The 26,670-nt window shown below is 43.3% G+C and overlaps 1 protein-coding gene across 1 annotated transcript in view; it reads left to right on the top strand.

Annotated features, from left to right (window-relative positions):
- Positions 1–26,670, top strand: part of LOC144797947 (extracellular calcium-sensing receptor-like) — a 164,199-nt gene that overhangs the window by 132,251 nt on the left and 5,278 nt on the right. The window contains exon 5 of the mRNA XM_078668750.1: positions 1,015–1,138. Within this exon, the coding sequence (XP_078524876.1) occupies positions 1,015–1,138 (124 nt within the window). The remainder of the gene's footprint in view (positions 1–1,014; positions 1,139–26,670) is intronic.

The following is a 26,670-nucleotide window of genomic DNA, read 5'->3' as shown; positions in this document are numbered from 1 at the left end:
CATTTTACATTTTACATTTAAATATAGCCCTAGCTTCAGAGTACAAGAAGATGCCATTGCAAGGGTCCCCCTGCAGAAACAATAATACAGTGTCCTGCCTCAATTCTTCCCAAAGGAATGACACCATAGTGATGGGAATTACATCATAAACAGACCTACACTTGCTTTTTTATGATGACCACTTTCTATGTAAATGAGTTCCATTTAAATTCTTGGCATGTAAATTTTATCTCGTGTCGAGATCCTGAAAATCTGACATTGATCAACCCTCTTGGACATACCTTGAATGAACTTGCAAGAGAACATCAGCGCGAGCCAGGTCAAATGCAATACTGTGACTGCTGTTATTGATGTAATATATGCATCAACAGTTAAATAATTGCTTTAGCCACCTTGGTTAAAATGGGATTGCCAGTACAGTTTTAGCATTTAATTAGGGATTTGATTATGGCAGGGAAAAAAGGTCTACTTGCTATGCTACGGAGACCTGAGTCCACACCTTGCATTTTAGAGTAGCAAGGAACTCAAAACACACATTATCTCTCCTGCCACAGGGCAAAAGAAGGACCCCATAGCCTGAGTCTAGCTCACTCTCTGAACTCTTCTTGTGCTCTCACACAAAATATAATCAGTCAAGAAACTGAGGAGCAGTCAGAATAGCATAGTATCTGCAATTTTGTTTTAAAAAAACTAACATTGTTGAGGGATTGTTTATTATACCTGGCTTCCTACTACTTGTGGCTTGCTATCAGAAGCAAAGGATGTTGACGGTGGAAAAGTGTTAGCGTAAGACATTTATTAACAACTGTGAACAATTCTTACAGTGCTGCTGAATGTCTTAAAATGGTAGTGGTGGAGATCAAGCACAACAAATACATAACATTGGTGATGGGCATGTGTTCTTAAACAGTGCTCTTGATAACTCTTAATGTGCTTTAGGTTTCATTACCCCTTGCCACACAAATCACTAAACAAAAATACATATTTAAGCACTTTCTCTCATCCTTTCACCAGGTTCCAAGGTCTGTGTGCAGTGACAGTTGTCCTTCTGGTTTTTGGAAGGCTGCTCAAAAAGGACAGCCCTCCTGTTGCTTCAACTGCAATCCATGTTCAGAAGGAGAGATTTCAAATGAAACAGGTGAGTGTTTGCATAGCCTCTGGAACAGTTGTGCTGGAACGATTTTCTTAGTATGGTCTATGGCCACTACCACTACCATCAACTTTTTAAAGTCTTAGGGGTGCAGAAATTTTGAACTGCTTCTTAAAGAGTGAGTGTACTGAATCACCATACATTAGAAGTGAAGTGGAGGTACACTGAATGATCTACTAGTATATTTTTCCCTATAGTTTCACAAATGTCTGACTAGATGTGGCGTGATTGTGGTATGTCATTTATAGATGCCTCATGCTCCATCAAAAAGTCTCATCCTGTAACAAAAAGTCAGCAGAAACTATCAATGGACAACCAACTCGAGTTTTTACTGGGTATCAGTAAGACCGCAATCACCTTCATAACAATGGATGTCTCCTTTGAGAACAAACAAAACGTAGAGTCTCAACATGTATGAGCATTGGACTGTGAGCAGGTTCTATGTGGGATAAAGCCACAGCTGTGCAGACCTCACTGTGCCGACGGTTCCACGTCAACACTAGGAAAACCGTTACCCAAGCCCTAATCAACAGCCGACCTGACCACGGCAATGAGCTTTACACAGGAATCAGCACCAAACTCCTGAAGAGTCTCCAGACGATGAAGAACTCAGCTGTTAGACTCATCGTGAACCCCCCAAACGGCCCCACCCCACCACCTCAGGAACCTCCACTGACTCCCCATCCAGAAAAGATGCCAATTCATGATACTGATACACGCCTGGAAGTTCCTCCACAACCAAGGACCAGCATGCATCAACCACCGCCTGACCAAACACCAACCCTTCAGACACTTGCGCTCCACCTGCCTCACCCTTAGTCACATTCCCTGCATCCGTCAATGCCACGGCAGAGGACGACGGACCTTCTCCTACCTCACCACCAACGCCTGGAACAACCTTCCCTTCCACCTCTATGCGGCTCCCTCTCTAACGTAATTCAAAAAGGGACTCAAAACCTGGCTCTTTGACTGATCCTTGCAAAATACACTACTGATGGACGGACTGCTGGACAATGCAAACAGTCACCCCCACTCACAAGGATCTGGGTTAAAATTATTTTGCTCACCACACCACCCATATGCAAATCAGTCTTGACCCTGTTCCTTGTGGGAACAGTCCAGCTCGAACTGCCAAGCCAGGTCCTCCCTGAACTGGAAACAAGCATCCTGGGACCGGTTTCAGGGCATCACCCTTTATCAGCCCGGCTAGCTTGAATCCATTGGTGTAGTGAGCACGCGACCCACGTCTGGGCAGACCCTTCACACTTAGGGGAACATATGCAAAATACACAATTGATGGACAGACTGCTGGACAATGCAAACATTCATCCCCAGTCACAAGACTCTGGGATAAATCCATCATTCTTTTGCTCACCACACCACCCCAGTTTGGACCCAGTATATGCTAATCAGTCTTGACCCTGTTCCTTGTGGAAACAGGCCAGCCCGAACTGCCAAGCCAGGTCCTCCCTGGACCAGAAACAAGCATCCTGGGACCGGTTTCAGGGCATCACCCTTCATCAGCCAGGCTAGCTGGATTCCAGTGTTGTAGTGAGCAATTGACCCATGTCTGGGCATACACTTCCCACCTAGGGCAATATATATGCAAAAGACACCATTGATGGACGGACTTCTGAACAATGCAAAAATTCACCCCCAAACCGGTCCTACGATGCTTGTTTTCAGTCCAGGGAGGCCCTGGCTTGGCAGTTCGGGCTGGACTGATCCCATTGGGCACAGGGTCAAGGCTGATTTGCATATTGCAGGGTCCAAACTGGAATGGCATGGGAAGCAAAAAACTATGGATATAGGCCCAGATCTCTGTACTGGGGTGAATGTTTGACATTGTTCTGCATTTTGTCCATCAATAGTTCTTTTTGCATTGGTCACCCTGAGTGGGACAGGTATGCCCATACATTGGCCCTGTGCTCTCCATGCCACTGGAGTCAAGCTATCCTGGCTGATGCGGGTTGAAGTCCCGAAACCGGTCCTAGGATGCTTGTTTCCAGACCAGGGAGGACCTGGCCTGGCAGTTCGGGCTGGACTGTTCCTATTGGGCGCAGGGTCAAGGAAGAGTTGCATATGGCTGGGTTCAAACTGGAATGGCATGGGGAGCAAAAAACGATAGATTTAGGCCCAGATCTCTATACTGGGGTTTCTCCATGACTCCATGACTCCATGACTCTTTCTGCCCACCAATCTTTTTTGGGGCTTCTTGTCTATCGCCCCCCGGGGCCCCTTGGTTCTTTTTATGAAGATCTGCAGGCAAGGGCCATGGAACTTTGTTTGAAGGGTAAACATTGTCTGGTCTTGGGTGATTTTAACATCCATATGGATCAAGGAGATGAGGGTGACACGATTAGACTCTTGGATGTCACCGCTCCTCTTGGCCTTATCCCCCACTTGGCTGTACCAACCCATAATAGAGGTCATACTCTCGACCAGGTGTTTTCCACTCTGCCTCTCATCATGGCCCTTCCAATCCCTGTGCTCTGGTCAGATCACTTTCTGATATCTTTTCAGATTGTCGGGGTTGGTAAGCCCGTGTGTGCCGCCACTTGTCCATCGGGGCAGTCCCATCGAGCCTATCATAAGGTCTCTCTTGAAGATTTGGGACAGGCCTGCCGTGATTACCCCTGCCGGCTGTCTGGAAACTTGGAGTCTGACCTTGTTCAGTTGCAAGATTGGATCAGGGAGCGCCTAAATGAACTTGCTCCTGAATCCTCTCCTCGTAAAATTCCTAGGCGGTCATCTGCACCCTGGTTTACTGAGGCCCTGGCTTCGTCCAGACGTGCCTGTAAGAGTGCGGAAAGACGGTGGCGCCATAGGTACGAGGATGTGGCTAAGACGGATTACAAGTTAGCTATTAAAGCCTATCATGCTGACATTCGGCGAGAAAAACTGCACTATTTCGCGGCTCGAATAGAGTCAGCCTCTAGCTCCTGTAAGGAGATCTTCGCGATCGTGAAGGAGTTTATGTCGCCCAAAGCTATTGCATCTCAGCACGAGTTCTCGGAACCGTGGGTGACCGCACTGGCCAGCTTCTTTCATGACAAGATCAAGCAGATCCAGGACTCTTTCCCAAACCCTGTCACTGGGGCTAGGATGTGCCAGGAGATCCATGGGAATTTGGTGGAAGATTCTGAGTACACTCTATCGGAATTTCCACCTCTATCTATTACTGCGTCGCATGATTTGCTCTCTCAGCTTAAATCCGGTTCACCTGCTGACCCGTGTCCTGCCAGGTTTTTGGCAAGGATGGCGGAGGTGGTCAATCCACTTGTGAATCCTGTGCTGAACTGTTCTTTGACCAGTGGCGTTGTTCCCGGTATTTGGAAAGAGGCGAGGGTGGTTCCGCTTCTCAAAAAACCGGGGCTCGACCCTGACCTTCATGCGAACTATCGCCCGATCTCTCTCCTACCTGCTTTTGCTAAAATCGTCGAGAAACATGTCCATGGGGTCCTTTCTGCCTTCCTTGAGTCACACGGCCTGCCTCATGCCTCTCAGTCTGGCTTCCGTACCAACTTTAGCACTGAAACGGCGCTTCTTGAAGTCAGTGAGGCTATCAAGGAGGTGCTGGACTCAGGGGGCAGGGCCATGTTGGTCATGCTCGACCTGTCGGCGGCTTTCGACACCGTCCCTCATGAAGGTCTTCTCCGTAGACTGTATGAGATAGGTCTGCGTGGGACGGTGTTGAGGTGGTTTCAATCTTACCTTGCTGGTCGCCGGCAGGTGGTCTGGGCCCCCCCCCCACTCAGCCGAAGTGCTGTCGCTTGGGGTTGGAGTACCGCAGGGCTCCGTGTTGAGCCCGATACTTTTTAATATCTTTCTGACCCCTCTGGCGGTGCTGGCTGAGTCTTTTGGGGCCAAGATAATATCATACGCCGACGATACTCAGCTCCTTTTCACGTGTGCAAAGGGGGCTGAGTTTGATGGAGACAGTATCTGTGGCTGCCTAGGAGCTGTATTTGAATGGTTTCAGGGTCATTGTCTTAAGTGTAACCCTGGAAAATCTGAGGTGCTCTTTTTCGGGTGCCAATCCGACCCGAGCTGGCAGGAATGGTGGCCGCATGATATGTTTCCACCGGCATCTTCCTCCACTGTGGCGAAAAATCTGGGGGTTAAAATTGATAATGGCCTGACCATGAAAGCCCAAGTTCTTGGCCTTGTGGGCGTCTGTTTTGGCTTGCTCAGGATGTTGCGGAGGTTTCTCCCTCTGCTCTCTTTTGACCATCGTAAGATTACCGTCCATGCCCTCATAGGATCGAGGCTGGACTATTCCAATGTTCTTTACCTGGGTTTGCCTGACTACCTGATGCAGCGTCTTCAGGTAGTCCAGAATTCGGCCGCCCGCGCCATTTATGGTCTCCCCCGTCGGGCCAGCGCCTCTGATCTTTTATCCACCTTGCACTGGCTCCCTGTCAGAAAGCGAATTGCTTTCAAGGCCCTCACTTTGGCCCACAAGGCGCTATATTCTACTGGAGCGACTTATATTCAGAAAAGGCTAGCCTTCTATAAACCCACCAGGGTTCTGAGATCAGAAACTCTCTTTCTTGCGGTGGTTCCAGTGGTGAAGAAGGCTCGGACTGGTGGACGCTCCTTCAAACGTCTTGCTCCCCAGCTCTGGAACACTCTCCCCCTGTCACTCCGCAGCACCACAAATCTGCTTGCCTTTAGGAAGGGACTTAAAACTTGGTTGTTTGGTCTTTAGTCTGGTGTTTCTACTCTTCCTACTGCTCCTTTTTTTCTTTGTTGTGTTATGTGTTAGCTGCTGACCTGTTGGTCTGAAAGCGCCGGGACACTCCGTTGGAGTATCTAAGCGCTATACAAAACCCCCCCTTAACATAACTTAACAATGTATGACATTGTTCTGCATTCTGTCCATCAATAGTTCTTTTTGTCTTTGACTGAACCCAGCAGGATCCAAGCATCTGAACACCCTTGCATGTGATTAGTTTCACTCTACGAATTCAGACTGATTGATTTATTGATTGACAATTTCTCAAAGAGTCGGGAAAGACAAATACCGTAGTTGAAATAATATTTAAAAATAACATAACATATTTACAAGCAAGGTGACAACCTCTTGATGCATATGGAAATCGCGCTACTTGAGGTAATGTGTGGGTTCCAAAGACCAATTTCTACATTGGACAGTAGAACTAATAATATCTCTTATCATTCTGGTAAGTACATATGAGTTAAGAAGAATGCCAATTTAATAGAGAATGTTAGTTTTCTTGCTCAGTCTCAAATATATTCTGGTTATATACTGGAAATACTGCTGCCATACACTAGTCAACGTTTGAGTGAGATTGTGTTTGCAGGAATGCCTTGCTTCCAGTAGGAGTTTTTGGTCCTCTGTTGGATCCTCTTAGATGTTATCAAAATGCTGCACAAAAACAACTGATTTTCATTTAAAAACATACTTAGCGTTGCTGTTAAATCACTGTGGTGTTCAATTCCATATTGGACTGTATCCTGGTTCATTAGGAATATTTCTTAAGTAACCCATATAGGTTTTTTTCTGAAATAAATCTTTTGAAGGTGAGGCCTCATGATTTTGCCCCTTGGGGCAGAATCCCCATTCTTGCTGACTGACTTGTATGTGTTCCAACTAATTCTACTGGGTACCAATTGTATAGTTCCCGAGAAAACTATAGTGCAATCAGTCTGCCTGCCCACTTCCTTGCTGGAAGTTTGTGGCATGAAGGTGTTCTTCACATTTTTGGATTCACAAACAGCAGAATATCTCAGTGGGTTCTTGTAGCCCCTTATTAAATGCACTCACTTTATTTTTTAATCAAAGACCCACAGATCAATGTGGCTATCACCACCGCTAGTAAAGTTGGAAGAATAGCAGGACTGTGACAAGGAACAGTAGGACTTATTTTAAGGGAAATTATGAGTAAGTTGAAAGGGTATTACCACTTTGATCCACGTCAGTCCTAATCATTCAAAATATAGCAAGCAGAGGAACATTTGATCGTACGTGAGAAAAGAAAGATCCCTTTGGGTAAAATTCTTAACAGGGGAACCTGTCTACAAGTAAAATTCACTCAATACACTCTATCATTCATCACTAGCCACACCTTTTAAGATTGAACCATATGTAATAGGGAAAACACATAACATTTTATGTTAGAAAAATATATCACAAAAATGTATTGTTACACAATTATTCAATAAAAACCCGGGAATAGCCCCTCAATCAATACATTTGATATCGCAAAAATTCATAAAAGGCACAATACAATTAAAACATTTATCACAGTATGCATGAAAATATAAAAAGAGTGTAGAAAGGGCTAGGCTAAAGAACTTAGTCTTAGCAATTTACACATCCGTTATCCTGTCATGTTATGGGCATGGAGATAAGCGTTCTTTAATTGGCTTTTTTTGCACCAATACCCAATGAGAGGATTGTGTGTCAAGAAATGGCATCAATGCGTTTCGATGGAGAAAGCCTAATAAATCCATCTTTAGAAAGACTTGGGTATAAGCACTCTGTATCTTGTTAAACAATTTTTCATGCAGACTCCTGTTTAACTAGGGGGGACTCCCTTAGTTGTGGTCTTTCACACATTTTATCATAAGAAATATCAATAAAACTCTGTCTTTTCATAAGAACTTTCTGTTTGATATAACAGGGATCGCAGCTGGTATGAAGACTGATTGTGTCTAAAATACAGACCTTCTCTGTATTAATCCTTAAGCAGAGAATCGAAAGCAAAGCGTATTACGTAATGGGCGGTGTTGTAACTATTGGTCCCTTTAATAATTAGGGATCCTTGCTAGTGTGAAGGTCAGCGAAGCGGTCCTCTCCCACGCTTCAGCTAGTGTGTCGTGAGGCCATAACCGTGCAACCAGCAACAAGACAGAGAAAGGAAACCCAAGATAAAGGGCCTCTACTTCAAAGACCGGAACCTCAGGGGGTGACCCCACTAACAGGAAAGTACCTAAACCACAAAGGTGGGTCAAGCCTTTAGGATGATGGATGAACAGCAAAGAACACAGCCCATCTAATAATGCAAAATGGACAAGAAAGGGAATAGGTGGAAACAATCCATAGACACTACTTTCCCTTTTGCAGGGAGAGGATGAGGAAACTATACCTACCCGACTAGGCAAATTGATATTGTAGATTGAAGGATGTGTCTAAAATAACCAAAACTGAAAACAGGTAGGCCTAAAGTGCCACATAGGAGTACAGCTGAGTACAATTTTTTCCCTATGAAGGACAGGCAGATAGCAACATATGGAGGCAACATTACGTTTTTAGGATTCAGTGCCTGTCAATGCAAGGCCTTCCTCAATGCCATCATGCAGTTTGGCATGCCGCCACAAGATGTGTTTACCATAATGCCTGGTGCGGGACCTAAGTGATAAATCTGAGAAGGAGTTTAAATATGTGGGCTCTTTCCATAACCTTTTCAATTTAAAGAGTGTGTGTGTTTGCTGCCTCCTTCCTGCTGATAAGTAGATGAACTAACATCGGAAATATTTGCTCCTAACAAACCCCTTTCTATCACCACCAAACTTATGTTAACCCTCCCTCATGGGAGACAGCATTTACAACGCTGGTAATACCACGCTGGTACATAACAATGCAGCCGTTACAATGACCGTGTTGTTACCATGCGTGCCTTTACATCGTAAGACATTTCAATGACTTGCGCTAGGTGGCGTGCAACACCAGGGAATGTGTTGGATTTTAAATCCAACACCTTCTCTGCTGTTGCGCTAACGGGAGTCGGAATAGTAATTGATACTATTCCTAAGTCCAGCACGCCATCTAGCGTAAGTCATTGAAGCGACTTGCGATGTAATGCCACTCGTGGTAAGAACGAGGTCGTTGTAACGACCGCGTGGTTACCTACCGCGTGTTAAAAGCACGCTTTGTAACGTGCTACATTCCTTCCTCAGAGCATCCACCAACAACACCCTCCCCCTCCTTTTACCGAATACATACAATCAAACAGTCCTTACACTCCACCAGACATTACCTCTTCCAGCCACCAAATCTAATACACTCATAACTTTTGTCCATCTCCTTTCACACACCACATATACCATTCTCCAATGCACATCACCACTCATTTTACCATTCAAATTCCACTAACCAACAGTACCTTACATACAAATCCTTCACAAACATCCACTACATCAATATCTCATCTAACTACTCCACAAAACCAAAACATAACACACATAAGCAAAATCTCACACACACACACAATTTCATTTTATATTCTGTCACAAAATAGAAACATATATCAACTCCCACCCTCATGACTACACAAATACACATCCTAAACCATGTTTACTTTCAAATTGTTATCAACACCAACACCTACCACAAATACCCCAACACAACAACTATCACTCACCATTCCTCTCATCTATTGCACAATATTGAGCCTTAAGACATGACCCACATGTTCCAAAACTACCCATACACCACCACACATACACCTTCCACCCTAAACATATACAAACAAAATAAACAACATGTCACTCTTCCCAAGTTTGTATTTCCTTGACTATTAGACAACAAGACATCTCTACAAAAACAGTACAGCTCACCAACTCACTCTCAAATACCATCACCATATCTATACACAAAGACCTATGAAAAAGCCTTCTAAGCCTGCTGGACAAAGGTAACAATATAGAGAATCATTATTGCTATCCTCTTACAGTTAATGTAAGCACTAATAACATATCTGCTAGAATTTGAAAGAACACTGCTCACTCTTCTGGAGAACAAAGTCACATCACCACAAAAACGCAATCTCTAGACTACCTACTAATACATGCTTGATCACTCTCAAGCAAGCAGTACATCTATGACATACTCTATGACACATATTTTGACTTACATTTCATAACTGAATCATGGTTTGGAGATGACATGGCTCCAGTTTTGCATGGAGCCGCTCCTCCAGACTATCAAACTGTTACGCAAAATGAAATAGGCAAAAGCGGAGGTGGTCTAGCTTTTATATTCACCAAAGCTGACATTTCCATATTAGGTTGTGAGGCACTCATCACCAGATTCAACCCTACACCAACTTTCTCCTGTAACTTCCTCCTTCTTTACAGGCAACCGCCTAGCAGTGCAACATTCCCAGACACATTTCTGGACAGTTTAAAACCTTATAACACTTAACGTCAACCTATGCATTCCTAGTGTCTTAAACATATGGTTTCATATATCCAATATCCCCAATCTAAAAACTTTCATCACTGGCCTAGACACAATAGACCTACACTAGATCGTCCACAAAGTCACACACATCACTGGACATCCAGGATGATATTTTTGTAAATCCAGAACTAGTCAAACTATCATTTGGTAGTTTCCCAACACAAAACACCACAAATCAACATACGTAACTCCACCTTACATGCATCGACCATGGAACAAACTTAATTTTGCATACTTGGAAACACAACTAGCATCCAACACAGATCTAGACACAATAAATTCCATTCAAAAACTTAGAGTGGCTTCAGGAAGCTTTTGATATCCTAATACCACTAAGAACAACAGCACAGGGCACAAGAAAACAAGCACCTTGGAGGAACGCAGAACTAAAAAAGACAAAGCAAAAACTGCAAAGCTGCAATGCACCTGGCTCAAAACAAATAACAATGAAGTCAAACTTCACCTACAAAACTTAATAGGATATACAAGTCAGCAATCAAAGCTAAATTTAGTACTATTCAGACAGAATTCAAAACACTAAATGTTCCAAAAAATAATTTTATAAAATTCGCAGTAATTTGTAAAGCTAACTGCACATAACCAATTAAACCCATTGCTTAATAATTTACTGACAAACTGGCAAATCATAATACAACCAAAGCACACATGTTGTACTCCTATTTAAAACAAAGGAAACCCAGCTGCAATCCATTTCCAACAATCGCCTCCAAGAGTAGGCTAATCCAGCCTCTGCATTCCTTCAAACAACTATCACAAACTTAATTTATGGATCTTGTCAAAGCAATCAGGCTAGCTGTCTGCCCTTCTGACCCTTGTACAACACAAATCTTCAAGAACATTCTTATAACTACCTCTGCTGCCATACCTGTAAGAAGAATCATAAATAATTATTTTTTCATACGGTTCTCTCTAAAAGGTAGGAATGCATATTAGGATGACAGAACTTCAGGACGTGGGGACTGAGTCCATATACACCATTAGAAACTGTCAGCCCAATTCCTAGCTAGCTCACAGTGAATGAATGAATGAATGAATGAATGAATAACTTTATTGTGTGGTTACTTAAAACCATTACATTAAGACCAAAGTATAAAATTACAAAAGTTAACTCACAGTACCTCACCTGAACCCTCAACCTCCCAGGGTAACAGATGATTTCAGCAATCTCGAGCATGACACGCTGACTCCCATGGAAGTCATGGGAACACATGTCCCCCTTTCTTTATTGTATACATGCATTTCCAGGGTAAACACAAGAAATATATGAATTAAGGTTTTCAAGCATTTATTGAAACAATCATATTCTTTGATAGAGAGTATGAGCTTCAATGATTAGCCAGATGACCCAAAGCATTGTAACCAGCAGTACAAACATGGTGAATAAAATGAATTATCCAACCTTGGCAATCCTATCTCTTTATCTTCCTACCTGTTACTACCCACACTCTGACTGCTTTGTGGGTGTACCCTCTGCCCGATCTAGGAGGATAGCCAGAGGACAACATACCTGGAGACCCTCTCCAGGGAGCCAGTATAGAGTGGAGTTGGCAATCCTTCTCTGCAAGATGGAAGATCAGGGTCAGCAGAGCTGCATTTAAACTGTATTCATCCCAGGGTGGTTGCACCTGAAGTGCTCCTCTGGCCCCTGCAGTGCACCATATATATAATAAACCACACTGTGTTAGAGGCACAGCTCAGATGCAGAGATATGTCTAGGTTTTAGGAGAACAGACAACACAAGCATCAGAATATCTTGTTCTATGTTCCAAGCCTAGAACAGAGTGTACCGATTACAAATCAAGAAATGGTAACTAAAAACAGCAGCATGTACATCATATTCTTGAAATAATATTGCATAAGCATAAAGTGTGTAAAATAGAATTGGAAAAAGCAATGTGAGCCTAAATCATAGACAATATACAATGTAAGACTAAGCTAAGATGTAGAAATAAAATAGGCCCAAGCAGGCCTCATGACCCTTTATCTACATGAATCTTTTCATAGAACTTAAAAATGGCATACAACATGCACCCATTATTAAAGAAAACAAACCTGGACCCACATGACTCCGACAACTACAGACCAATTACTAATGGACCTTTCCTGTGCAAACAGATAGAGCAGCATTCACCCAGATGGTACAATTCGCTGAAGATAACTCCATGCTTTATGACTTCCAAACAGTAGTCCATCCAGGAAGAGGGACTGAATCTGCCCTCATTGCCATCTGTGATGGCCTTAAAAACACAGACCAGAACGGGTAGCTGCACTACTTCTGTCGGACCTCTCAACTCCCTTCAACACTGTAATCCAAAGACTCTATGAAGCCAGCTTAGAGGGAACTGTTCACGACTAGATCACATCCGACAATTAAAACAGAACAAATGTCACCCAACTCCCCCTTTCTCAATCAAACCTTACATCACAAAAGCTGGTGTCCCTCAAGGCTCTATCATCTCACCTATGCTTTCCAAAATGTACGTGAAGTTATTAACAGCAATGACAATGACTTTAGCTCATATGCTATAAGTATGCAGAAGACACACAAATACTTCTTAAACTGGAAAGCCCCATAGATATTGGAAACTCAAAAATCGTCAGTTGCCATAGAGCTGTTGATCAGTGGATGACCTAGAGCTATCTCAAATTGGATGCATCCAAAACTGAAATGCTCACACAGTGGCGATTGGAACAATGACCTACTCTGAGCCTGGCCTGACGATCTGGGACCACCTCCTAAAGTATCTAAGGAAGTAAGAAACCTTGGAATTACCATGGACTCCAAGTAATAAATAAATGCAGAAGTGGACAAATTAGCATGATCAAGTGTCATTACATGAAAACGCTACTATGCATATTTCCCCACCTAGGATTTCCACACAAGGGCCAGGCTACTATCTCTCATGTACTCTTTAAACTAGATTATGCAAATGGCCTTCAACATTGATTGTCTTTACCAACTATGAAAAATGTACAACTAATTCAGAATTCTGCTGCCAGACTACTCCTACATGAAAAGCCACAAGCCCACATCTCCCCTGCCTTGAGGGCCCAACATTGGTTACTGGTTGCCAGAAGATCCACCTTCAAACTGCTTTGTAACACCTACAAAGCCACACTTGGCACAGTACCACTTTTCATTAAGATTAAAATACCCAACTTCTTTCAACAATGGAACTGCCACTGCAGATTGGCACCTTGCTTCGAAACACGTGCATACAAGAAAAAAACATGGGTGGTACATCTTTCTCTGTTCAAGCAGCCAAACTATGGAAAGTCTTACCCCTAAACATAAGATCCACAGATAACTATCGTATCTTCAAAGGCAGTTCAAGAGTTGGCTCCTTTCTACATAACCACCATACTGAAACACAAATGTACAGCATATCCTTGTGTATGTAAACATGTATAAGTTGATTATATGTATGTGGTTAGATATGAGCTTTTCTATAAATACATATATCTGATGAGGCGTTGATGCGCTTTTTGTTGAGTAGCCCTCTACTCCAGTGCCCCAATATAGTATAGGGACACAGAAATTGTTAATCTGAGCGGTGAACATGTGAGTCAGTTAGTTTGTTTAAATTGGTTCATGGAGTGATAGAGGAGGGAAGAGTCTAGAAAGTATTCTTTGAGAGATCATAGTAGTAAGAGGATGTTTGCGATGAGTCAAAGGAGAATAGAGGAGAGAAGAGTCTAGAAAGGGATTGGAGAGATCATAGTAGTTAAATAAGGTTTAGGATGAGTGATGAGGGATACATGATGTCACTGACTATGTCATGAGTGATGTAATTTGTGAGGTCATGAGCAGTACATTGCGGGGGCGAAAGTGATAGTTAGCTAAGGTAACTATAGTTGCTGAATTTCACTGGTTTTGTATGGGTGAATTATTAGCCTAACTATACCGTCCCTATAACCTTTTTTTTTCCAGTGAATATATATACATTTATCTCTTAAGCTTAACACGTATATAGGTCACTGCATCATTTTCATAAAAGCAATTTGATTAGATGTGCATGGGTCTCTGTTTTATTTTCTCCATCACAATATGTAAATATGTACATAACATTTGCATCTACAAGTGCTTCACTATTTATATATTGATGAAAATATAAAAATAAAATAAACAAAAAAGTTTTTATAAAAATGTACAAATACATTTATTTTACGTACAGCAACACTGCAAGTCTGACTTTCTAACTATCTATCACACAGGCATATATGGGACTTTATACAATACAATGTTATGTCTCAATATATTATCTTCCTAATACATGTCTACCCTTTCTTTGTAGTTATGTATCTATATATTACTTTACTCCAACATTAAAAGAAAAAATAATCAACTCTTTCCAATGCACTACTCTAATGTCTCATCCTCTTAATTTATCCTTTACTTCCACTCTCACTCATCCTAAACCTTATTCAATTACTTTGATCTCCCAAATTATCCTTTCTAGACTCTACCTTCTTCTATCCCTCTTTGGCTCACACAAACCTCATTTCACTACTATGATCCCCACATAACACTTTATAGTTTTTTCCTTCATATATCCCTCCTTTGACTCATCCCAAACCTCATTTTACTACTTTGATCTCCCTATTCCCTTTCCCTCCTCTGTCCCTCCTTTGACTCATCCCAAACCACACCTTATTACTATGATCATCTCAATAACACTTTCTACACTTTTCCCTCCTCTTTCCCTCCATTATGCTATTCAATCAAACTAACAAATTCACATGTCCACTGCACAAATTAATGACTTCTGTGTCCCTTTACTAATCCACCACTAATCCTTTCGGGGTTCCAGAGTAGTGTGCTACTCGTGAAAAAGCAATTCAATGCCTCATCAGGGGTAGTAAGCACTATAAAAATACAAGTACAATGAGACTGTTTACTAAAGCAATATAAATCCACCAAGGTCACTAGGTGAAAAGAAATATAATGGTGAACATTTAGAGGATAAAACTATATCAGTAGGTGAAATCAAACAGACTAAATTGCATTACTACCTAATTCAGTATTACTTTACTAAAAGATATGCATGAAATGCTGTTATCAAAGCTTTTACACAGGTATACCTCTGTATATACTATCTGGTGATAATAGCAATGTATGCCAACTCCCTTAGAGTGAGATGTGCAAAGAGAGGTTTCAAAAAACATGGAAGTAGTTTGCACGCAGACTTTTTGCAAATCTTATGGTATTGTGTGAACAAACCTTTGTACTAATACGTTTGGTTCACAAAATACAGAAATTGCGGTGGGTTGCAATTTGCCCTACCTTATGATTATTACTGAGGTTGGTTGCAAATTGTAACCTACTACACTTCGCTGTCATGACAGTGAAGGTGGCCTGTTGGGCTCAGCAGACCATCATGTCTGTTATTGCTTTTTAATAAAGATTATTTTTTCTTAAATACAGTCTGCTTTCCTTAAAGCAAAAATAGGATGTGTTTAAAAAGAAAGAAATGGTTTTTAAACAATTTTTTCTTTATTTGATTAGAAGAAACAGTTACAACCAAACAATTTACAAATCTCACATCAACCTTTCCGTGTAAACTCAAAGGAGGAATTTTCCCTCCGACAATGATTGGCCTCCCCACTCACACCCATGTGTGTCATTGTTACCAGCCATTACATGCCCATCTCAATCAATAAGATCGGCCTCTGTGGGTGGCTCAGTGCTCCAACCAGGAATCCAGGAGCAGGGGGCCACAGCCATCCCAACACTCCTGCCAGACTCTTCCAGTCACTGTCCAGACCTTCAGCCTCTCCTGGGGCCTCTTCTCATGCTTGTTGAGGTAGATAAAGGTGCACTCATACGCAAATTTCTCAAGGCCTACATGGAAACTGTGTCAACTCCCAGTTGGCCCATAGTAGCTCAATGCAAAATAACATCATGAATCCGGTGTGACAGCATGGGTAGTGACCCTTGGCCCCATCTCATTGCCACACTGTGTCTTGCCAGCACCAGAAGCAGTGCAGTTAGTTTTCAGTCAGGTGTCAGTATGTTCTTCATGTAGCATAGTAAGGCTATCAGTGGCAGAAGCATTGAGTGTGCCCACCATGTCTGTCATCTCTCTTCCCATCTTCTCCCAGTATGCCCTGATCCCCGGGCAATCCCATGCTGCAAGCCAGAAATCTGCCTTTTGTGCTCCACATCTCTTGCACCATGAAGAGTCTCTCAGTACCAGTCTGTATAGCTTGGCAGGTGTGTGCTATAATCTGTGAAGGTACTTGTAATGTATCAGTTTAAGCCTGTATTGGGGGACATAGTCTTTGTTTGTGCACAGCAGTATGTGCATTGTGTGTCCGTTAGATCCATATGGAGATCTGTCTCCCATTGCCCTCTTGCAGCTGCCGGAATGATATGGAGGGCTGTTTGGGTTGCTGTATGTCTGCTAGAGACAAGGTGCCTAGGGTGTGGAGAAGTGCAGACATGCTCAAGTAGTGCAGATGTGGGTGGCTGTTGCAGAAAGGGTGGGCCCCATTTTTTTGCAGGACCTGTAATGGCCTCCAGGAGGAATAAAACTGCCCTCTTGATAAAGGTCAGCTAGACAGTGGAAGCCCATAGTTCATGGTCAAACTGCCATGGCATGCTTGCATGTCAGTGGCAGCAAGGTGTTATATGCTGGGGGCAAACACAAGGTGCAGCCCTACCTTGGTTAGCAGACACCACCAGGCCCATATTGCTTCTCCGACTGGATTAATGTCCTATCATTGGGTGCCTAGCCTCTGCACAGACATATGTTTTGAGTTTTAAGGAGCAGCTATGTCACGCTCAACAGCTACATGTGGCTGGTATGGAGTTGTGAAAGACCCGTAATGCACACTGCGCCTGTGCACTGAAATTGTAGAGTTCTATATTTGGTTTGTGCAGCGCGGGCTCTCGTACAGGAGTGTCAAAGTCTCCCACTTGAGCCGGACCTGTCTTTTGAGCCCATGCCTGCCTCGTCAAAAGTGACTGCCTCTGCTGAAAGAAGGATGTGTTTAGCTGTATTAGTATATTGTTGAACACATAAAGAAATGTTGGTAGTATCACCATCTTGGCGAGAGACAGCCCTCCGGCTAGAGACAGGGGAATTCGGATCCATCTGGCTACTTAGTCTGTTTTGGTCAGCGCCCTCCTGTAATTCATGATAACACTTTCTTGCGTGTCCTTGCTAATTTGGATCCCTGACACCTAAAGGCCTCTGTCTTCCAGACTAGTGGGTAATCCAGTACGCATGCTTTTGTGCAGTCTGTAAGCGGCATTAGAAGGGTATTTGCCCATTTTATCTTTATCACCAAAAGGAAAGCAAGGAAAATTCATTCACAAATTAGGAGTACCATATTAGGTGCTCAGTCTTTGACTCTGAGTGTGACATGCTCAGTGGGAGAAAAAACCTTTACAACGCAACTTTTACAAAGCACTACCATTACAACGAAACTTTTACAACGCAACATCCATTACATAGCAGGCCATTACAACGCAACTATTACAACGCATGACACTACAACGCATACCATTACAACACATGTCATTACAACGCAGTCATTACAACGCATACCATTACAATGCATACGATTACCATCCAACATTTACCCTACTGTTGCACCCCCTGGAGTTAAAATAGTAATTTTTACCCCTATACTATCCAACACGTACCCTACTGTTGCACCCCCTGGAGTTAGAATAGTATTTTTTACCCCTACACTATCCAATACTTACCATACATGCAATATAATGTTATGCGTTGTAATGGTATGCATTGTAATGGTAGTATGCGTTGTAATGGAATGCGTAGTAAAGGTAGTTTTTAAAAATTCGTTGTAATGGCATGCGTTGTAATGGAATGCGTTGTAATGGATGTTGCGTTGTAAAAAATGCATTGTAAAGGTGTGCGTTTTAAAAGTATGCGTTGTAACGTCATACAACCGCTCAGTGCAGAGTGATGTCAAAACCTTCCTACCCGTGAATGCCCGTCTCTTCTCCACATGGTGCTGGCACCACCTAGCAGCCAGAGGCTCCATTGTCAATGCAAACCGGGTGGAGGAACAGCGGGCAACCTTGCTGCATCCCCCTAGCCAACTGTGTGTCAGGGCAGACACAACTCTGTCCTGCCTCAGCCTGGCTATTGGGCTTATATATAGCAGATGTATCCAGCTTTTGAAATGCTTGTTGATGCCCGGCTGTTTCAACACATAGAAAAGATAGTCTAACTAGTCAAATGCTTTGGTTGCATCGGGGTCTATATTATGTAGTATCATGAACAGAGTGCACAAACTGAGTAGTGTGGATCTACTAGGTATAAGGTCAACCTTGTCAGGGCGGGCCAGCTTTGGCATGAAAGGTAGTAATCTGACTGCCAGTATTTTGTTGTTTATGTTAGTAAGCAAGAGTGGCCTGTATGAGCGGGGTTAGTGCTTGGTTTTCCCAGTTTGGGGGGTAAATTCATCAATGCACCAAAAAAGACTTCCCTCAGGAAATAGCTAGACTCTTCGAGCATATTATTTCAGATTCCAATTACACAGTTTTGGGCAATTTTAATTACCATCTAGATGTGACTACGAACCCTGAGACAGCAGTATTACTGCAAACTTTGTCATCACCAGGACTAGATCAATTAGTACGAGAATGAACACACCAGGCGGGTCATACATTGGATTGGATATTTTTCTATTACCCCCATATAAGCAATGTAAAGACATCCCAACTTGTATAGTCTGATCATAGAGCAGGTTTCTTTGAACTATCTCTATTACAAATGAACACTAATGTAAATAAAATGCCATCTTCCTTTCTGTCAAGTGTTTGGCGAAATGTGAACCCTGAGCACTTAAATGGAGTATTGGAGAATACATCTACAGTCTTTGTAAAAGATGCTGAGGTAGCAGCTACACAGTATAACAATTGATTGGAGAATGCATCAAATCAAGTAGCCCCTGTCAAAACAGTTAAAACAAAGCTACAAAGTCCCTCAGAACCATTGTTTTCAATGGAACATAGGAAATGTAAACAAGAATGCAGAAAATAATTTTTTTTAAATGAGAACGGCCTATAAAGAGAAAGGAAAAGACAAAAAATAAAGAATCTATAGCTGCCTATAAAGATCTTATTTTGAAAGCCAGTGCTTTTTATTTCACTAAGAAGATTGAGAAGCGAAAGTTTCCACTAAGTATCTCTGCAGGACAATATATAGAATTACCCAGCTAAGGCAACATAAAATCTTTGGCTGCCAATCAATCATTTTGTGATGATTTGTCAAAGCACTTCTCAGAAAAGGGGGAAACCCACTATAATAAATCAAGGAAAAGGTTCAGCCCTCATTCAACTTGATCTCTTGGCTGCCTTTGATACAGTCAGTCATGAATTAGTGTTAGCAGGGCTAGCAACTTGCTTGGTCACTAATCTAGAATGGGACCTGCTAAAATCTTACCTAACGGATCGGAAGCAAATAGAAAAACTGGAAAATGTTGTCTCTCATCCTGTCTCCCTTCCATGTGGAGTCCTGCAGGGCTACCCTTTTTAATATCTATGTTTCCCCACTAGGAAATATGATAAGAGGTTTGGGGTTCTCTCTTACATCCTAGGCCGACGATACTCAAATTGGCTTTTCTATAGGAAAGAAAGATATAGGCATAGAGTCCAGATTTCATCATTGCAAGCGGACTATCCATAACTGGATGGACAGTAACTGTCTCAAATTAAACACAGGAAAGACAGAAGTCTTAGTTTTTGTACCACATCTGTCTTTTTGAGGGCCAACAGTCTGGCCAGCTTCATGGCCCCCATCCCCTCCTCTGTGGGTGATCATAGATAACAGCCTCAATTTCACTGATCAGGTAAATAAACCCACTTCTTCTACTTTTTACATTCTCAGAACAATTAAAAAGGTTTTGCCTTTTATACCACATAAAGTACAACAGACATTAGTTACATCGCTAATTCTGTCCAAGATTGATTATTGCAATAGCCTGCTTCTGACTACTCATAAGACTTCCGTTAAAAATTCCCAAAAATTGCTTCGTGTCTCAAGAATTAAAAAATGTGCATTGGCTCTCTGTTAAGCAAAGAATAACTTTAAAGGTACTAAGACGTCGATTATGAGGTGGAGGGAGCGTCCGAAGGGGCAGCGGCATTCCCTCCATACCAATTAGGATGTGACCGCCACCCTGGCGGTCACATCCCATATCTTTAGCATTGCGGCGGGTGCTGCTTCAAGCAGCACCCGCCGCAATGTTAAAAAGTGCATGCTTTTCATTTGCATGCACAAAGCGGCAGGCACCGCGCGGTGCCTGCCGCTTTGTGCATGCAAATGCAGGGGGGTAACATAGGTACCCCCCATGTGCACCCCCACCCCCCCTTTCACCCTGGGGGCCCGCAAAGGGCCCCCAGAAGCAAAGGTCCACATGCTTTTCCATGGCGGAAAAGCCGCTGCGGAAAAGCATGTTTACACACAAAGCCTAATTTGGCTGGGGGTGTCTTGCAGACACCGCCACCAAATTGCGGTCAACACCGCGCGGATCAGCGGCGGACGGACCTGCCGCCCGCCGCTGTTCCCATCGCCATCCTAATCTGGCGGTGGGTGTTTTCTCGGAACGCGGCGGTGAATCCGCATCCTCCAGGCCGGCGGTGGCTTCCATCGGCCCGGAGGATGCGGATTCACCGGAATCAAAATCGGCCCCTATGTCTAGTTTATAAAGCATTCCACAATCTTGGCCCGAATACCTAAACCATAGTTTCAAACCATATCTCCCTGCCAGAAATCTTCGATCAGGATCTGCTAACTTATTAATACTACCAAGGTACAAACAAGTACGATGTGGGAGGAAGAGCATAGTGCTGGAAGCATCTAAAGCATGGAACACACGGTCTCTCTCTATAAAAGCAGCAACCAGTCTCCTAGCATTCAGGAAAGCGTTAAAGACCTGGCTGTTAAGATCCCGATAATAGGACCTGTAACATACCTAGCCTGAATCTGAAGAGCACTTAGACGCCTCCGGGCAGTAATGCACTATAGAAATACAGTTCACATAATTTAACAATGCTTCTCAGAGGTAATATGCCATTCTTGTATCTCTGTGTATACCACCTGCAGCCGGGGCACCCGATCTGTGCATATTCTTGGTAAAATTGGGAAGGTAGTCCATCTGGACCTGGTGTTTTGTCGTTTGGGAGGTGTCAGATTGTCCTGAATATACCTTTGACCATTATGGATTGAACCAAATATTGTCTGTGCACTGCATCTAGCAACACCAGTGCTATTGTGTCGAAGTAGCCTGCAAACTCTTGAGGAGATTGGGAACCACTGGAGCTACACAACTCCTGAACGTATGTACTGAACTCTGTTAGGATTTCAGAGGAGATTACATTTTTGATACTTGTTGTTATCTCGGTGATGACTGATCTGGGGAGGGTGTTTCATATAAGATTTACCCGAGTTTTGCCAGGTCTATCACCCTCCACATATGTACGGGCTCTGAATTTCTTGTTGAGATGGTTGAGCGCTCTCTGCACTTCCTCTTGGATTGCATTAAGTATAGCACGTGCCACAGCGAGCGTCTCCGGGGTACCCTTCCTAGCTAGTTACTCCTCCAGATCTTTCAAATTGTCTGCAAGTCTGTTCATTTGGGATCTTATGCCCCTGAGGACCCCAGGGGTTTGATCAGAATAGGTTCTGGCCAGATGTCATACACTGGTGTCCAACACTCCCATGCCTCCACTACCAGACAATAGTCTAATCTGGACCATTTCAATTGTGCATTGTTTCCTGACCATTCGGGGTACTAGATGGCCATATATCTGTCAGCCGCTTTCTGACTTAATGTCTCTGCCCTAATCTGTCGAATTTCAGGACTAAAATAACATTGAAACTCCCCCCATTGTACAGTGTCAGTCCCATAGCTCGGCCCTTTCTGCCATAAACCAAGGAAAAAAGTAGGGCTCTCTTTGTTTGGGCTATATATGGATATGATCAGGACAGAGTGCTTGCACAGTAGCACATGTAGCAGGATATATCTCCCTTCTGGATCTATGGATACCCTTCTGGATCTATGGATACTATCCAGTGGATGGGCAGGAATAACTCTGAGAATTAAAATCACCACTCCCCATGCATATGGTGAGTACAACACTGTGTATCTATGCTTTCTCCATCACGAATGAAGTCTATGTTGCATGTTTGCATTCAGTTGCATTTCCTGAATTAGCATCATGTCTATATCATGTCTCTGCAGATGTACCATGATGTGGCACATTTTGCTGGAATCGTTCATCCCTTTCACTTTCCAGGTTAGAAATCTAGTCCCAATCAATTCTTTTGCTACTGGGAAATATGTGTTGTGACTGCAGGACTAAAATTTGTCGCCTTGGTCATAATGTGGAACGCGTATGTGCCTGAGACCACCGTGTGCCATGGATCATGGTCATGTAAAATGCAACATTGATGTGTGACATGTCAGTATTCCACCCTCCTTCCCACTCCAGCCTCTCCAAGCAGCCATAGATTAACAACGTACCCTCCCACCTCCCCGCTCTTTAACTAGCCAATAACAATGACCTCTCATGTAGCCGACCCTACCAGCATTGCAACTACAGAACTGAGGAATGGTTATGGTGGAGGTACCGTGGGTCCTACGAACCCCCAATCCTGTTGTGCTGTGGGCCATGGTTCAGCTCGCGGCGCTGCCCGCTACATCACCACAGGCCAGGTTGCGGCATGGACCACCCCCAAGCACTTCCTTCTTCTTGGGCCCGTTGCAGGTACAGCATGGCGCACCAACTGTTCCAGAATCGCAGTTACACTTCGCAACACATATGTCTAGTCGGGCATATCGAAGCACAACATGACCGAACGTTAATGCACACTAATACAAAGTAGGAAGATCACAGCTCCAGTTTTGGAGTGCGACTTCTCTTGTTGACATCTTGGTAATTATTCTTCCCATGAGTCCTCAGTCCTGTTTCCCAGAGGGCCTTGGGAAGGTATTTTGTTCAACCATTTCCAATATGGCGACCTTCTCTATTCCTTACGTTTCCTTTTCCATATCCAAGATGGCGACGACCTATTTCCTGTTACATCACTTTCTGTTACACCACTTCCTGCCTATGGATATTTAAGGGACTGAAACCTTTGTTTCCCTGCATTGCAACATTCCTTGCTCCTGCTGGTGTGTCCTTGCTCTCGTTAAGGACCTTGGCTCCTACTTGGTGTATTTTTGCTTCCTGTTGGCGTGCTTTTGTTTCCGATTTGTGCTTCCTGTACCAGTTTGGATTCCTTTAAGTCTTCTACTCCTAATTGGATTTCTTGCCTTCAATTCTCCACTGCTTTCATGTTTTTTCTCCTATTTGTGGGTTCTTTCCTTCCTTTCCATTCCTGGAGTCTCCGCCCTCAACAGAGGGTTTTCCCTATCGTTTTTATTGCTCTTGGGACTCCTTTTGAAAGGGCCAGTCTGCTTTGGCTTTTCATTGTCGGGAGCACCGTGGCCAGAAAGGATTGTCTTAACCTCAGACAGCCCAGAGCCTTCAAGAACCAAATTCGAGAACCTCTCAAACATGCCAAAACTTGTAAGAACATAACAAGTCGTGACAAATCCATGGGTAGGACTGGTGGCCAGGATTTCAGTGTTATCAAACCTAGGGTCCAGATGTCAGTTGTGGTGTTCCAAGTAAAGGTGTTCATCATGGGGACATCCCAGTGAACCCTCTCAGGGTGGACTTGCTCGCCATAGCGAATATTGTCGGAGCCAGCCTTGCCTGCTCAGCCGATAATTTCTGAACCATCTTCTGCTGAACACATGTTTCTGCCTGCTTCAGGTCTGAGAAGAGGCGTGCCATGCCATCAAATGTCATCTTTAATTTGGGTATGTAGAGAATGCTGTAACTCATTCCCACTGCCCAGAACCCTCCCTTGACTGGGAATCACTTGCTTCTTGCTGCTTGGACTGAAAACAAGAAGTCAGGGTACACAAAGATAGGGTTACCATCACATTTGAGGGATCCCTGTTCTCTAGCAAGTTGGAGCACTGTGTCTTGATCTTTATAGTTGAAGAGCTGCAATATAATGGATCTAGCTTGTGCATCCAGTGGGGTACATGGACTCCACATACAGTTTGCTCTCTCCACCAAGAATAGGGGTGTGAAGGAAGTTGCCCTAAAGAGCTTATTCAGTATAGTCACCACATAGTTCTCCATAAAGCCCATATTTGTAATTTGGCTATTATGCAGAGGTTGTTCCTTTGTGATCCCGATTGGAGGTCTTAATTTTGGCTTTGAGCACCTCTAGTATTTTTTCCATATAGAGGAGCTTCTCACTCAGCCCTCCAATGCAGCACTTCACTCTGTTAAAGCTGGTGCTCCTATCAGAGATCCAGTTAAATTGCCTCCTCCTCAATAGCCTGTTTTCTGCTTTGCGTGATCCCACCTTGTACCTGGCACTACTGTCTCTACTCCTGTGGGGGCTATGAGTAGACTCACAGTCCAGCAGCTGCACTTTGTCTGCAGTTACCTAGGTTCCTCTGCATCCCACTGTACTTTCTCTAATCGCATCTTCCACTTAGACTTCACTGGTGACTCACCAGTTGGGACTCCTTCCTGGCAACGCCTCTCAGCCTGAAGATGCACGTCTTCGTCTTCAATCACTGATGTTGCCCCTATTGGGCGCTCAAGCAGGGTCAGTAATCCCAGGTTTCTCTTTGATGAAACTGCACCCAGGGGGATGTGGTGGACTGGATTCCTGCGGCAATTATCCCACCTCAGGCAGTGCAGAGTTCTCATGGTCTGTCAACCAACAAAGAAACCCAATGTTTCTTAGGCTTGGCAAACTTCTATTGTGTTACAGCATTGTGATTGGCTTAGAGGAGTCTATGTGCTTCCTGCTTCCGGGAGTCGTCAGCAAGCAAAGCGAAGGAGAGATGGCAGCTGTGAGAAGTTAAGTGGGATTTAAAAAAAAATGAATATTTTGTTCCCCCCTCCGGCCCACCACCCCTGTTCCCTGTCAGTCACTACAAAATAGTATGTAATTTGGGCTCAGTTACTGGGTCTAGTTTTGGAAGCAAGGACGAGAGAAGATTTCTGAATCTGGCCGGGGTAGTTCATATAATCCTGTTTTTGCTTAGCATTCTGCAACCTTTAGTTATGCATTTGTACATGGTATCAGCAACCGGAGCCAGTATATTTTAACCAAATTCATGTTGCATTGCAAGATCGTCCTCCTAATGGCAGCAAAATGACAGAAAGCAAATTAGTGCTACCAAAAGTATTGAGTGTGGTTGAAGGTACTGGACAAGACTTGAATGCAGATGTGTAGAGTGCCTTTTGAAAGAGACAATGGTCATATTTGTTCAATCGAGTCAATTCAATTTGTTGTGTGTTTCTGCAATATTTCACACCAAGCTTCAGGGTCAAATTACCAGTGATCCCATATAGAACAGAATCAAGCTACTTTCAAATCTGAATTGTCAGTGAAATTAAGCAAAGAGTTACTTTTTTTAAGCAGCTACCATTTAAAGAACTCAGGGATGAAGAAAGCACTAGATCTGCCACCATCCATACAGGGAAGCTTGCCTAAAATTGCCATTACAATCTGTCTAAATGATTACAAATAACATAATGGTGTAAGTCAGTGGCATTCAGTGGGGCCATTATTCTCAGTCCTTTATCTATCCCTATACCTGAGGAGCACCTGTAAATCTATCAATAGCCTCTAGTTGCCACAAACTGTCTCAGGTGTAAATTCAAGCACCTGTATGGAGATGTTTCTTGTGTTCTTATTGTACATTGTTTATATTTCAGGTTAACATTCATATTTCTCCTCTACAGCAACTAAAGGATAAGACACTGGTAGCTAATCTTCTGCATACAAAAAGTCAACAAAACAATGACTTCTCGTCTTTAGCCAGAACACACTGACTTGGTCTGGCATTTTCAATCATCCCCTACATATATATCAACATTCCAATACCCATTCTAGGAAGAAGTTCACCATATCAGACTCTAATTTCCTCAATACTAAAATAATCATGTCAATGTACAGCAAAGTCATGGAGCACGTATTTTATGTTAGTCAACAATGCTTTGAAACATACTTTCAGGGTGTCTCTGAATGGGGGAGGATTCTCCAGCTCTTCTGGGCAGATCAGCTCATAAAAACTACTGTTAATGATCCCTGATGCCCTCACTGACACCTGGGGCAAAATATAAGATGCATTTTACAGGTCACAAACAGCTCATTCGGCATTTTACTATGTACAAACCCTATTTTTTGTGTCAGCAACCTATTACTGACTCACAAGATAGGATGTG

This window comes from Lissotriton helveticus, chromosome 12 (assembly GCF_964261635.1).
Source record: "Lissotriton helveticus chromosome 12, aLisHel1.1, whole genome shotgun sequence".
Taxonomy (NCBI): domain Eukaryota; kingdom Metazoa; phylum Chordata; class Amphibia; order Caudata; family Salamandridae; genus Lissotriton; species Lissotriton helveticus.
This window is presented reverse-complemented; position numbering and strand designations above follow the sequence as displayed.